This window comes from Lipotes vexillifer, unplaced genomic scaffold (genome assembly GCF_000442215.2).
Source record: "Lipotes vexillifer unplaced genomic scaffold, Lipotes_vexillifer_v1.1 scaffold496, whole genome shotgun sequence".
NCBI classification, from domain to species: domain Eukaryota; kingdom Metazoa; phylum Chordata; class Mammalia; order Artiodactyla; family Lipotidae; genus Lipotes; species Lipotes vexillifer.
Genome location: NW_006786690.1, coordinates 5,343,540 through 5,358,565, shown reverse-complemented (window position 1 = coordinate 5,358,565; position 15,026 = coordinate 5,343,540). Strand labels below are relative to the sequence as shown.

At 44.2% G+C, this 15,026-nt stretch overlaps 1 protein-coding gene across 2 annotated transcripts in view; it reads right to left on the bottom strand.

Annotated features, from left to right (window-relative positions):
• The window catches only part of USP48 (ubiquitin specific peptidase 48), a 71,223-nt gene extending 58,531 nt beyond the window's left edge, over window positions 1–12,692 (bottom strand). The window contains exon 1 of one of the 2 annotated variants that reach the window (XM_007459210.1): window positions 12,312–12,692. In XM_007459210.1, the coding sequence (XP_007459272.1) occupies window positions 12,312–12,445 (134 nt within the window). In that variant the 5' untranslated portion in view covers window positions 12,446–12,692. The remainder of the gene's footprint in view (window positions 1–12,311) is intronic. The other variant, XM_007459211.1, reaches the window with a different exon arrangement.
• Window positions 12,693–15,026: the final 2,334 nt, after the last annotated feature.

Here is a 15,026-nt window from a genome sequence, read left to right as displayed (position 1 = left end):
CAAAAAAACAAACAACCCAATCCAAAAATGGGCAGAAGACCTAAATAGACATTTCTCCAAAGAAGATATACAGACTGCCAACAAACACATGAAAGAATGCTCAACATTACTAATCATTAGAGAAATGCAAATCAAAACTACAATGAGATATCATCTCACACCAGTCAGAATGGCCATCATCAAAAAATCTAGAAAGAATAAATGCTGGAGAGGGTGTGGAGAAAAGGGAACCCTCTTACACTGTTGGTGGGAATGTAAATTGATACAGCCACAGTGGAGAACAGTATGGAGGTTCCTTAAAAAACTAAATAAAACTACCATATGACCCAGCAATCCCACTACTAGGCATATACCCTGAGAAAACCATAATTCAAAAAGAATCATGTACCAAAATGTTCATTGCAGCTCTATTTACAATAGCCCGGAGATGGAAACAACCTAAGTGTCCATCGTCGGATGAATGGCTAAAGAAGATGTGGCACATATATACAATGGAATATTACTCAGCCATAAAAAGAAACGAAATTGAACTATTTGTAATGAGGTGGATAGACCTAGAGTCTGTCATACAGAGTGAAGTAAGTCAGAAAGAGAGAGACAAATACCGTATGCTAACACATATATACAGAATTTAAGAAAAAAAATGTCATGAAGAACCTAGGGGTGAAACAGGAATAAAGATACAGACTTACTAGAGAATGGACTTGAGGATATGGGGAGGGGGAAGGGTAAACTGTGACAAAGCGAGAGAGAGGCATGGACATATATACATTACCAAACGTAAGGTAGATAGCTAGTGGGAAGCAGCCACATAGCACAGGGAGATCAGCTCAGTGCTTTGCGACCGCCTGGAGGGGTGGGATAGGGAGGGTGGGAGGGAGATGCAAGCAGGAAGAGATATGGGAACATATGTATATATATAACTGATTCATTTTGTTGTGAAGCGGAAACTAACATACCATTGTAAAGCAATTATACTCCAATAAAGATGTTAAAAAAATAAATAAAATAAAATACACATGTATCTGCTCATTTGAGCAAAAACGAAAACACAAATGTATATATGCGTGTGTATAACTGAATCACTTTGCTGTACAGTAATTAACACAACATTGTAAATCAACAATACTTCAATAAAAAAATAACAGTATAAAAAAAAACACCAAAAGGCTAAATCAGAGACTAGTGAAACTGGTTACCTGTAGAACATGAGTAGCATTAAGATTTTTTTAAAAAGAGAAGCGTTGGACATTTCCCTGAATATACCGTTCCATACACTGTTGAATTTGGGGGCCATGTGAATGTCACACACAAATCAGTAAGGATGGAGGGAACCCTAAATTCAACACAAGCAATAACATATTTCAACTGAGTAACATACACTGAAAGGAAGAGGGTGGGGCACTGACCCAAGTAACTTGAACTTGGTCATTAGCAAGTTTATTAGTGTCAGGATAAAGACATAAGGAAAAAACAACAAACTTATTTAATAGCTTCCTTTTCAAAGATACATGGGTTAACAATTCCGAAACTTTCTGTACATTCTGCAATTTAACAAATAAGTACATGTATACTGGGGATGAAGGGAATCAAGTTTTGGAGAGGAAAGTTACAAATAAGGGAAGAAGAATAAAACCAACCCTGCAGCATTGACTAGGAATAACAGGTGTTAAGTCAAGATCCACAGGGTCTTAATATATACAGACAGCTAGATTAGTGTTGCCAGATAAAATACAGGACATAAGTTATTTGAATTTCAGATAAATGACATATTTATATTTTTAAAAGTATTTGTTGTCTATCTGAAATTTAGATTTAATGGGCAGCCTAAACGAGACAGCTTTTTTGTCAGCCGAGGGCCTAAAAGCAGTAACGTGAACACACCAAGCAAGCAGATCTTGATTTCTAAATATTCCCCACTCGAAGAACCCAGAGCTCCTGGGAGAGATGGCCAATTTGAAGCCTGGGCAAGATAAACATGGACATATTGCTGTGCCCCCAAAATAAAGATGTACTCAAAGAATGAGGGGGACATGTTAAAAGGAAGAGCTTGGATGGGCCTCCCAGTACCCAAATCTGGAACAATCTCAGCAACAAAATAATGATCGGATTACAACCCGCTCAATAATGTAGGGATCCATAGTAAGGTGGGTGGATGGACGGATGGATGAGAAGTCTCCTCCTTAAAGAAGAAAGCCAACTATCAATGTGGAAGAAAGGACAGAATTAGAAATTCACCATTTGGCTGGCATCCATCAGATTAATAAGGAAATCATGCAAGGATTGTCAATGGATGCCAGTGTAGGAAAGTTTGAGGAGTAACGGAATATTTACATAGTCTCAAAGTATCTCAGCATAAGTTGTTTATTAATTACAAAAGGAAATATAGTAGCTTTCAGTGGAGAAACCTGGCAGATACCACCTAATCAAAGGATCAAAGTTTAAGTAGCCAGTAATGGGTCTAATTAACTGTATGCCCCTCGTGGTGTGATGCACTAAAAGCACAACATCACTTCTGTGGTTTTCCTACCAAAGTGAATAACCTAAACCTAATTATAAGCCAACACCAGAAAAATCCAAGTTGAGAAGCTTTCTGCAAAGTAAGTGTCCTATACTTTTAAAAAACCTCCATATAGATATGGGGATATATGTATATGTATAGCTGATTCACTCTGTTATAAAGCAGAAACTAACACACCATTGTAAAGCAATTATACTCCAATAAAGATGTTAAAAAAAAAAACCCTCCATATGATGAAATACAAAGAAAGACTGAGTAATTATCCAGATTAAAGGAGACTTAAGATACACAACTGACTGTAACATACGAGCCTAGATTTTCTTTTGCTGTGAAGGACTTTATTAACTCAGTATGTTCTGAATATTTCAGGTAACCCACTAAAGCTTTATTGACAGCAGTAAAAGACTGGAAACACTATAAATGCCCATCAATAGGAATCTGCTAAATAATACAGCCAAGCAATGGAAACTACTGTAATTAGGAAAAAAAGATAAGGAGAAACTTTATTATGTTGTGATACGTAACAATATCATTAGTTGAAAAAAGTAAGGAACAAAGCAGTGTTTAAAAATGGGTGTGGGGGGCACTTCCCTGGTGGCGCAGTGGTTAAGAATCCACCTGCCAAGGCAGGGGACACGGGTTCGAGCCCTGGTCCGGGAAGATCCCCCATGCCGCGGAGCAACTAAGCCCGTGCACCACAACTGCTGAGCTTGCACTCTAGAGCCCACGAGCCACAACTACTGAGCCCACGAGCCACAACTACTGAAGCCCACGTGCCTAGACCTCGTGCTCCGCAACAAGAGAAGCCACCACGATGAGAAGCCTGCACACTACGACGAAGAGTAGCCCCTGCTCGCCGCAACTAGAGAAAGCCCGCGCACAGCAAAGAAGACCCAATGCAGCCAAAAATAAGTAAAATTAAATCTTTAGGGCTTCCCTGGTGGCGCAGTGGTTGAGAGTCCGCCTGCCGATGCAGGGGACACGGTTCGTGCCCCGGTCTGGGAAGATCCCACATGCCGTGGAGCAGCTAGGCCCGTGAGCCATGGCCGCTGAGCCTGCGCGTCGGGAGCCTGTGCTCTACAACGGGATAGGCCACAGCAGTGAAAGGCCCGCTTACCGTAAAAAAAAAACTTTAAAAATAAAAAAAAGGGTGTGAAGAGGACCTCCCTGGTGGTCCGGTGGCTAAGACCCCATGCTCCCAATGCAGGGGGCCCGGGTTTGATCCCTGGTCAGGGAACTAAGATCCCATCCCGCATGCCAGGTGGTATGGCCAAAAAAAAAGTGTGTGTGTTTGGGGTACAACAGACCTGTTTGTTTGTTTGTTTAGATAACAAGACGCACTATAACCTGGGAACAACCATCTTTGAGGAGGTTTACCTCTACCTGCTGGCTGCAAAACTAAGAATAAAGGGCTTCCTATGTTCCCCCATCACCTTTTATATCTTTCAGATTTAGAACTCTGGCAAGTACTACATATTCGGGAAATAAGTAAATAATTGTTCTTAATATTCCACTTAAACACACTGTCTTCTTGGCTTTAAAAAATAAAAATAAAAACAAGTCTGGCCAACTTAAGAGCAGTTTTCAGGATTCTGTCAAAGCCAGGTTGGAAAGTAACTTACTAAGGAAATAAAAGTACAACTGATCCTTGGGGGGGGGGGGGGAGATCTAAAAGGAGTTATTTTTTGTGCCTATAACTCACCTCTAATGGTAAAGGACTACTACAAGGGAATTACAATGAGTAAAAACAATCTCTTCTTTTACTCAAAAGTAATTTTTCTCTTCTACCAAGAGAAGATATAAAGAAACAAACAAAAAAACCTGATTCAGAGACAGGGGAAAGCAACCTAAAATCTTTCCTTGGAATAGGGGCAAGGACTTACCAGGCAGATTCTTTAAAAAAAAATAAAATAAAATAAGGACAATTCTTTTATTATTATTTTTATTATTATTATTTTTGCGGTACGCAGGCCTCTCACTGCTGTGGACTCTCCCGTTGTGGAGCACACTCCGGACGCGCAGGCTCAGCGGCCATGGCTCACGGGCCCAGCTGCTCCGCGGCATGTGGGATCCTCCCGGACCGGGGCACAAACCCGTGTCCCCTGCATTGGCAGGCGGACTCTCAACCACTGCGCCACCAGGGAAGCCCTGCAAGGTCTTTAGAACAGGAAAAGTTAGCATCAATAACTAGAGTGAAAATGTTATCTCTAAAACCAAGTAAGTATGTACTTGCTCTTTCCAATATGCTTTTCAAAGGTATACCAAGTTTGTTTTCTCCTCATAAACAAGGGAGGGGTAAGTCTTTCACAGGTTTGGCTGGGAAGACAGGCACTCTCCTGTGGGTCAAAAGCACAGATCATTCTCTCAGAAAACTACAGTTCCATTAGAACCATTCTGATTTTAGTCTCCTGTTCCTAACAGCAAAATAGAGAAAATGAACAAAAGGAGGTTCTCCTTGTCCACGCTCCTCCCCTCCCACACACACAATAAATCTTGTACACTTGGTCCAAAGTTGGCCTCAATGAGCAAATAAAATACACAGCTATGAACTAAAAATGTCACGCAATAGGTTTCTTTAACTTTAAAAAGACTTCCAAAAACAGATGTGAGAAGTTGGGAGCAACTTGTATTATTTAGCCCTAGAATGCTGGCATTGTTTTTTTGTTTTTGCTTTTCTTAAATTAACTGATGGTGAGGTATTACTGAATAAGGTTCCATCAGCTAAAATGCCATCACCGTGTAGATGAGATGAACCTGTGTTAAAGCACCAGCCGCCACCCTCCTCCCCAGAGAACCTATGGCTTCCGGGTGCCTAAGGACACACTCCAGGTGAGAACCAAAGTCAGTGGTGAGCCCTACTGCATTAAAAGTAGCTTAGGCTAACCAACTAAAGCTTTCCAAATTGAGGCCAAGCCTCTTTTTTGGTACATGGGCTCAATGTTGTGGAGGATTTTTTTTATTTATTTTCTTGTTTGGAGCAGTGGAGAATCTACTTAAGAAGCATAAATCATAAAAACATTTCTATTGGGACTCCCTGGTGGCGCAGTGGTTAAGAATCTGCCTGCCAATGCAGGGGACATGGGTTCGAGCCCTGGTCCAGGAAAATCCCACATGCTGCGGAGCAACTAAGCCTGTGCACCGTAGTTACTGAGCCTGTGCTCTAGAGCCCGTGAGCCACAACCACTGAAGCCCGCGCGCCTAGAGCCTGTGCTCCACAACGAGAAGCCACTGCAATGAGAAGCCTGCGCACCACAGTAAAGAGTAACCCCCACTCGCAGCAACTAGAGGAAGCCCGTGCGCAGCAACGAAGACCCAATGCAGCCAAAGATAGATAAATAAATAAGTAAATAAATAAAAATTTCTATTATAAGCCATTACTTCCAAGCCAACCTAAGCAGTGCAGCAGAATGCCATGTACAGAAGGCTAGATGAAATCCCCCTGTGGAAGAAAACCTCTCCCACTCAGTCTCCAAAGCCCCAAGCTCCTTTTTATCCCCATTAGGAGTGGGCTACAGGTGTCAAGTATCACCTATCATCCTGTTTGTACCAATTTTCTTATAGTAGAAAAATACTTCTGCATACCTGTTTCCATCAGTGTAAGAAGAGACAGACCAAGGAGGCTGAGACAGGTGAGACAGGGACACATGTTTACATGTTTGATGTGTAAATACCCTAGCCTGTTGACTCAAATTTATACAACTTACTTGGCCCTAGAAAGCATCTGAATTTGCTAATGCTGGCTTAAAAAGCAAGTAACTTTTTCAAGGTCACAAGTAGCCCTGATTTAATCTAGGTAGAGTGATGCCATTCACCTTCTCTGAAATAGTTAAGTTCCTACAACCTTATAACTGTACCCTCTACCCACTCCCCACTGGTCTTCTTCCCAGAAATCCTTCCTTCTGCCTATAGGGGAATCAGAGAGGGAGAACTGAATCACAAACAAAAACAAAGCATGAAGAGCACCATCCTGGTTCTCCCCTGGCTCTCTCCCACTACTCGTATCTCACTTATGCATCAGTCGGCTTACGACTAGGTTTTTGTTTTGTGTGGCAGTTGACTATTACTGTACATGCCTAGTTTCTTCAGCTCCCCCTGCCTTTTTTATTTTTCTTTGAGAACAAACTGTTCCTCCATTCTTGTGGTTCTAGCAAGAGCTGCTGAGATGCAGCTCCCATCCAGCACCCAAAAGCAGCCTCACAAGATATTTAAAATGGGAACTGAGAGAAAGAGAAAACAAACAACCCCAAAATAACAATCCCTCTTCAGTGGCAGACCCTTCTGACAGCTTAGCTGTCCTAACATTAAGGAAACAACATGCTGATTTGCATGAGAAACAGCTGTAAGAGGTTCATGACTCTCTCCTGGGCTCAAGTGTCTCCCTGCCCTAGCCATGATTTATTTGTCCACATCTTTCCTGAATTAAAACAAACACCTCCCTAGATTTGTTAACTGAGGCACTTCCCTTACACTATGTTAAAGTTTCTGTCACCTGTATCTAGGAACCCTAACAAATATGGACTAACGAAATAAAGCTTTTTCTGTTATTAACTTACCTCCAAGAGCCAACAATCCATTTCAGTCTCTAACAGATCTCTTAATTTTTTTTTTTTGTCCGCGCCGCGCCACTTGCAGAATCTCAGTTCCCCAACCAGGGACTGAACCCAGGGCCACGGCAGTGAAAAGTCCTAACCATCAGACTTCCAGGGAACTCCCAGATCTCCAAATTCTTAAAAACAGCTTTGCCCCTCTTCCTCTAAGCTTTCTTATAAGACCAGTTAACAAACACTGGAGAAAACATTCAGCTCCAGAGAAATGTGAGTTTAAAACGGCCATGAAAGATGTTTTCACTTATGAAACCGGCATAAAAAGTTTTGCTGATGGACTTCCCTGGTGGTCCAGTGGTTAAGACTCTGTGCTTCCGCTGTAGTGGGCACAGGTTTGATCCCTGGTCAGGGAAGTTCCACAGGCCACGCGGTGTGGCCAGAAAAAAAAGTTTTGATCATGAATCAGGGTAAAGTGAGAGTCACTGTCCATTCATTGTTAAACACAACGCTTTTGGAAAAACTTGAGAACATGTCTCAAAATATCGTCTCAAACCAATATTTTGTTTCAATACTTCTGGGCACGTGTCCACAGAATATGTCTGACACTGTGGCAATGAAACAAAATGAAGAATTCTAACAGGTACTTTTTTTTCTAGGGCCATGGATATAGGAACACCAAGTGGCTACAGCAGTAGGCAGGGGGCAGGTTCCCCAAATGTTTGGTATGACATGCTAAGCAGCTGTGACGTTATTCGCTGTGATTTTAGGCCAACAAACGCTTTCACAGCAACGTAAATGATGGACCGAGGCTGAACAAAGCCTGAGACATAACAATTTTCCTAGTCTAAACCAATTTAGTGGCAATGCAAGCAATGGAAGAAAGCTGAATTCCAGCATATCAATGCAATGAAATAGGACTTGGGAGCTGATTAGATGGTGTGGGCAAGAAGGAAAAGGAGACATCTGCAATGATATCCAAAACTGTACAGAAAGGAAACAATTTTTCACAAATCAAAAACTGCAGTGGGAAGAAAAACAGTAGGCTAAGTATCTAGGGGTGCAAATGACTTAAGTTCCTTCTACACTGACCATAGGTAAGAGTGGTAGTTTTAGCTCTGTTTTGACAGATCTCCAAGGATCTGTCATTTAGGAGTATGTTTTCCAGCACAATGGACAGAAATTTAGTCAATGATTTCATAGATGCTATGCAGCACAAAGAAATTTTATTATTTGAATGGGAGAGGAGGGTGGAGATATTACTCCCTCCACGTGGTCATTTAAAGAGTTATTGCTTTGTTTTTCTCCCTCAACACCTTTTAGTTTCTTGGCTCTTAGGACATCATTTCGCACAGCCCAAGTAGAAATCAATGAAGGATAGCAAGCCAACTCTCCTGCTTCCAGGGAAGACCCCTGACTACACTAAGGCTTTGCCTAATGCAGCACCAGATTTCTAAAAAGTGATTTGTGTGTGCACACAGAGAAAGAGAGAAAGGGAGAAGGAAAGAGAGGGAGGGAGGGGGAGAGAGAATAGGTTAACCAAGGATTACTGAAATGGTTCCAATAATAACCATTTACTGTCTGAATTTTCCTCGAAAACTTCAAATTGTTTCTGTAACTCCAAATGTCGCCACTCTATCAGAATGACAGTTGCTTAGGTTAGGTCCATTAACTGAGCTCAGGAACTCCCTTCCAAACAAGTCCCCTCTAATTAAGAACATTCTTGTCCCTCTACCATTTTATTTCATAATCACAAATGGGTCTCTAACCAGATGTCAACAAATAAGGAATTCAGAAGGCTCCCCATCCTTTGACGGGTGGAGGGGGGAGGGGTGCTACAGCAGGTCACTGCCTAACTTTAACCCCTTTCCAAAACTTTGGTGACTGACTCAACATTCCCAGGCTCTTTGTGCTATGTGCTGGTTCAAAGAAGGCAAAACCAGACTTCTCTGGTGGCGTAGTGGTTAAGAATCTGCCCGCCAATGCAGGGGACACGGCCTGGTGGTGCAGTGGTTAAGAATCTGCCTGGCAATGCAGGGGACAGAGGTTCAAGCCCTGGTGCAGGAAGACTCCACGTGCCGCGGAACAACTATGCCTGTGCGCCACAACTACTGGGCCCGCGTGCCACAACTACTGAAGCCCGCGCGCCTAGAGCCTGTGCTCTGCAATGAGAAACCACCACAATGAGAAACACTGCAACGAAAAGCAGCCCCCGCTCTCAGCAACTAAAGAAAGCCCCTGCAGCAATGAAGACCCAATGCAGCCAAAAATAAATAAATAAGAAAAGCATTTTTTTTTAAAAAAAAGGGAAAAGAGAACCCACAGAATGAGAAAATATTTGCAAATACTTGGGACTTATATCCAGAATATATAAAGAACTCTTAGAACTCAATAATAAAGACAATCCAATTTTAAAATGGGCAAAGGATGTGAAAAGACCTCTCTCCAAAGATCTACAAATGGCCAATGAGCACATGAAAAGATGCTCAACCTTATTAGTCATCAGGAAAATGCAAAGCAAAACCACAATGAGATAGCACTTCACACCCACTAGGATGGCTATAAGACAAAAACAGTGTAAGGATGAGAAGAAAATGCAATCTTCATATATTGTCTGTGAGTATGTAAAATAGTGCAGCCACTTTGGAAAACAATTTGTCAGTTCCTCAAAATGTTAAACATAGTGATCCTATGACCCAGCAATTCCACTCCTAGGTATATATCCCAAAGAACTGAAAATAGGTGTTCAAACAAAAACTTGTATACAAATGTTCATAGCAACACTATTCACAACAGCCAGAAAGCGAAAATAACCAAAATATCCATCAACTTAACTACGCTGTGAGATGATGGATGTGTTAATTGCCCTGATCTTGGTAATCATTCCACAATGTCCATCAAATTACCATGTTGTACACTTTAAATATATAGTTATATTTGTCAATTATTCCTCAATAAAGTTGGGGGGGGAATTTAAATCCATCAACTGATGAATAGATAAAATGTGGTATATCCAACAATGGAATATTATTCAACCATAAAAAGGAATAAAATACTGATACATACTATAACATGTATGACCCTTGAAAATATTATGCTAAGTGAACGCCAGACCAAAAAGGCCACGTATTGTATGATTCCACTTATATAAAATATCCAGAATAAAGAAATCTACAGACAAAAAGATTAGTGGTTGCCAGGGGGTGGGGGAGGGGGAAATGGGAAGTGACTGGAGTTTAATGGATATGGAGTTTCCTTCTAGGGTGATGGAAGAAGTTCCGGAACTAAACAATGGTGATGTTTGTACAATATCGTAAAGGTACTTACTGCTGTGTAATTGTATACTTTAAAAATAGTGGGACTTCCCTGGTGGCACAGTGCTTAAGAATCCTCCTGCCAATGCAGGGGACACGGGTTCGAGCCCTGGTCCGGGAAGATCCCACATGCCACAGAGCAACTAAGCCTGCGCACCACAACTACCGAGCCTGCACTCTAGAGCCCACGAGCCACAACTACTGAGCCCACACACCACACTACTGAAGCCCGCGTGCCTTGAGCCCGTGCTCCGCAACAAGAGAAGCCACGGCAATGAGCAGCCCCTGCTCGCCACAACTAGAGAAAGCCTGCGAGTAGCAACGAAGACCCAACGCAGCCAAAAATAAATATTTTTTTTAAAAAATGGTAAATTTCGTTGTGCGTTTTACATGACTTTTACAAAACGATTTTTAATGAAATGAAATACTGACAAATACTACAACATGGATGATCCTTGAAAACATTATGCTGTCAATGAAGCCAGTCATAAAAGTCCAAATACTGTATGATTCCATTTACATGAAATGGCCATATGAATAGGCAAATTTAGAGGCAGAAAGTATATCAGTAGTTACTTCGAACTGGGGGGGGAGGGGGAGTGGGGTTTACAGGGAGGACTGAGTGCCAAGCTAACGGATACAGAGCTTCTTTTAGGGGGGTCGGATGGTGCTGAGAGCTGAACAACCCTGTGACTATACAAATAAAAAATTCTGGGTTGTACATTTTAAATGGGTGAATCATATGATGTGTGCATTATATCTCAAAGCTATTTATGAAAAAAACTGCTTGGATATAAACCTTGCAATTGCAGCTTAAAACTCACATCCGTGACATTCCCCTTATAGTGATCTCAGCTAACTTCTACTCCTTTACTTCCATTAAAATCATAACTATTACAGTGAAAGAGTTTATATTTTTTGGTTACTCTGGAACCTAATATGTGGAGAAACTGACTGAAGCTTATCTATTATACACGGCCACGTCATTCCAGTACTGACTGTTGCTCTCCTCATGAGCCAGACTCCCAGAACTTGGAATTATTCGTCTGCTTTATGGAAGCTCTCTAACTTATTTCACTTCCCATACTAGACTTAAAGCTCCAAATCTGAGACCTTGACTTCCATTCCTTCCGGATCCCACCGTGGAATGTAAAAACTCCAGAAAGTCTTTACTAAATGCTTGATGAAAGGCTACTGAGCATGTCCGGCTTGGCCAAGTCAATTCAACAACATTCCGGACACAAACTATAGTTCCCGCGTTAAAAGGTGGAAAAACAGCTAAGGATTCGATCTAAAAGGAAAGACAAGGTTCACGGGCTAAGTAGAAGTGAAGGACAGCACTACACAGCTCAAACTTTGTACTCGGTAGAGTGGTGTTGAGTCAGAGCGACCCCCCCACCCCCCACCCCCAAAAAAAGGCTAAAAATTACTAGATTACCGAGAGAGGGGAAGGTCAACTGGGGATGAAGGGTACCGATGACGCAGACTAACCGTACGTTTTCCTAAAGCCGCCCTACCCAAAAATATGATCACGCCTTTAGCGTCAACACCAATACGAGATATACAGTGATGAAGCTCACTTCGCAGAAGTTCCCGTTTTACAAACCAAAAAACCGAGCAATGGCCAGGATATACCAACCAGCAACGTTTGCTAAGGTCTTAGCTGCTGCCTTCAACCATCTCCACCGCCATCTTCTAATAAAAACCCAAAACCTTTTCTGAAGGGCTTTCAGCAGCATCACCTCCGTGCAGAGCCCGGAAAGGCTGCCTTTCTCCCAGGTCGCCCAGAAGGCGGAAAGGAGGAAACCTCCACCTTGTTCTCTCCACGCCTGCTAGATGCACGGAAAGGGCCGCCGTCTTCCTTCCCCCAGCCCCGGGCCTGGTTTTCCAAGGTCCGACGCGAGGGGGGCGCGAGGCCCGGTATGCGGGCCTCACCTGCACACGCCGCGGATGCAGGGCTCCAGCCAGATGCGGTAGGCGGTCTCGATGTGCTCCTGCGACACCTCCTCGGGCCGCACCGTCTCCGCCCAGCGCCAGGCCGCCTTCTCCAGCTGCAGCCGCGGTGCCATGGCCTTGGCCCGAGGAGTGCCTCCTGAGCCCGGCCGCCCAGGCTGCCGCAGCCGCCTCCACCACCGCCCAAATGGGCTCCGCCACCTGCCAGCGATGAGGACCAGGCGCTCCCTCAGCCAGCTGGCCAGTCAATCACCTGCGCGCGCCTCTGCCCAGGCGCCCGCCCGCGCGCCCGCACCCGACCCGCACGACCGGCCGCAAAGCGCCTCCGCGAACACCCGACACCCCCCCGCACCCGCAGACGTTGTAGGTGTACTCCCCGCCGCGGTGGGCGCATGCGCGTTCCCAGCAGTCTTTGCGCCTCTTGGCCGGCGGGCGAAGGGGAAGCCGCTAGTCGAGACCCTTGCCACGTCCTCACCGGCGCTGCAGGGGTAGCGACGTCTCAGCTCCTGTCCACGATAGCGTTCTGCGCACCACTAATCTTCCAAGCGGGCACCTGGAGAGCTAAAGGCTGCCTGTTCTTGCCCTTTGGTACTTCCCCTTTAACCGTGAAGGATCGCGCGAGAGGCTACTCAACGCACACCATAGGTCCGCTGGATTGTGGGGTGGGACCTGAAACCTGGGTCACCAAAGAAACCAGGGTCGGCTCTCCGGAAGGGTTAACTGGAGCCTGGACCGGTTCTGACTCCTTTCCTGAGCCCTCTTGACGTCACGTGATGTTCTGGCCTTTTCCTGAGCTAAAACTGGACTACGTGTCCCGGCATGCGTTGCGTGCTGTCACTCACTGGATGCCGGGCATGCTGGGATTTGTAGTCTTCGCAGTAGTGGGTTTGCTGTGCCTTGGCTTGTGCTGGGGTGCAGGCGGGTCCCTGGGCGGGGTTTCTCTGCCCTGGAAGGTCATCCTTGCAGGTGGTGGACCCTCCTCACTGCTGTTATCTCCATATGCTGATTTCTTCCTTCTTTAATGATGGCCCTGTTTAGCTGCAGGGTTTGAAAACATTTCCTTTTTTCAATCTCTGCTTCTGGATATAAAGAGTAGCCTTATCAGAGTGTTTTGCGAACTGTAAAGGGTACTGCTTGAGTGAGGATTTTGAAAACTTTGCATTTTAATGAGAGCCCTACGGCGGTCTAAGCACTAACTTCTGACACAATACTCAATAGCTTGACAGCTGGGTAACCTTGGACTGGATGCCTCTTTTTTTTGGCTGCACTGCACAGCTTGTGGGATTTTAGTTTCCCCTGACCAAGGATAGAACCTGAGGCCTCGGTAGTGAGAGCGTGGAGTCCTCACCACTGGACCACCAGGGAATTACCCAGACTGGATGCTTTATGTGTGCAATTGTTTAGACAAACGTTCACTGAAGGAACGATGAAAATAAGATATGGTCCTTGCACTTATGCAAGAGTTGGGGGGGCGGTGAGGGGAGAATAGTAGAAACTTAAAGTAAGGTCCCCTTCCCTTCCTTGGAAGGTTTGGAGTACTTGGGGAAAGTCTTCCCGGGGGGGATAACTCCTAAATCCACCCTTAATAGATGAGTAGAACTTAGCCAGGTTAGAAGAAAAGTACCATTCTAGACAAAGGGAACTACAAGGAACAAAAACACAGAAGAGAGAAACTTCTTGGTATGAGGCCACAAACTCTGAGAAGGGGAGGTGAGACTCTGAGAGGCTGGCCAAGACTTTGCTTTATCTGAGAGACTCATTGAAATGTTTAAAGCTGGTGAGTGATATAAGGGGGATTTTCATTTTGTATAACTTACTCAGTCTAGGTCAAGGACAGAGACACAGAAACCTTGTAAGACTACAGAAGTAATACAAGCCAGAGATAATGAAGGCCAGAATGGGGCAGTGTAATAGGTATGGAATGAGGAGGCAAACTTGAAAGATATTTAGGACATGGAATTGCTAAACTTGATAAGTTGGTCTAAGCAAAGTCTGTTTACCTTTCTGTTATTTGACCTTCAGGTGTAGGTCATAGCCCTTTCCTAGGTGCTTACAGCTCCCTGTGTCATTACCTCACTTAGCACATGATAAAATCGTGAATATTATTCATTGTGCTGTCACTGCTATATGCCAGTTTTCTAACTTGAGTAATTAAGCCAATAGAGTTTCTACCAAATGAGATAAAAAGTAGAGAAGAGGGCTTCCCTGGTGGCGCAGTGGTTGGGAGTCCGCCTGCCGATGCAGGGGACACGGGTTTGTGCCCCGGTCCGGGAAGATCCCACGCGCCGCGGAGCAGCTGGGCCCGTGAGCCATGGCCGCTGGGCCTGCGCGTCCGGAGCCTGTGCTCCGCAACAGGAGAGGCCACAACGGTGGGAGGCCCGCGGACGGCAAAAAAAAAAAAAAAAAAAAAAAAGAGAGAAGAAGGAGAAGGTTTAGAAGGGAGATGATGATTTCAGTTTTTAATAAATTGCATTTTAAGTGCATCAGGGACATCCATGTAGAGCTAGGAGACATGAGTCTGAATCTTGAAGGGTATATTGCTCCAGCATCATGGATTTTCCAGTCTCTACTGGGTGATTCTCATCAGCATTAGATACATGCTGTAATTTCTCCCAGTTTTAACAAACCCTCTCTTGACTCCCACATCCCCCGCCAACTACCATCCCACTTCTCTGCTCTTCTTTATAGCAGAACTCC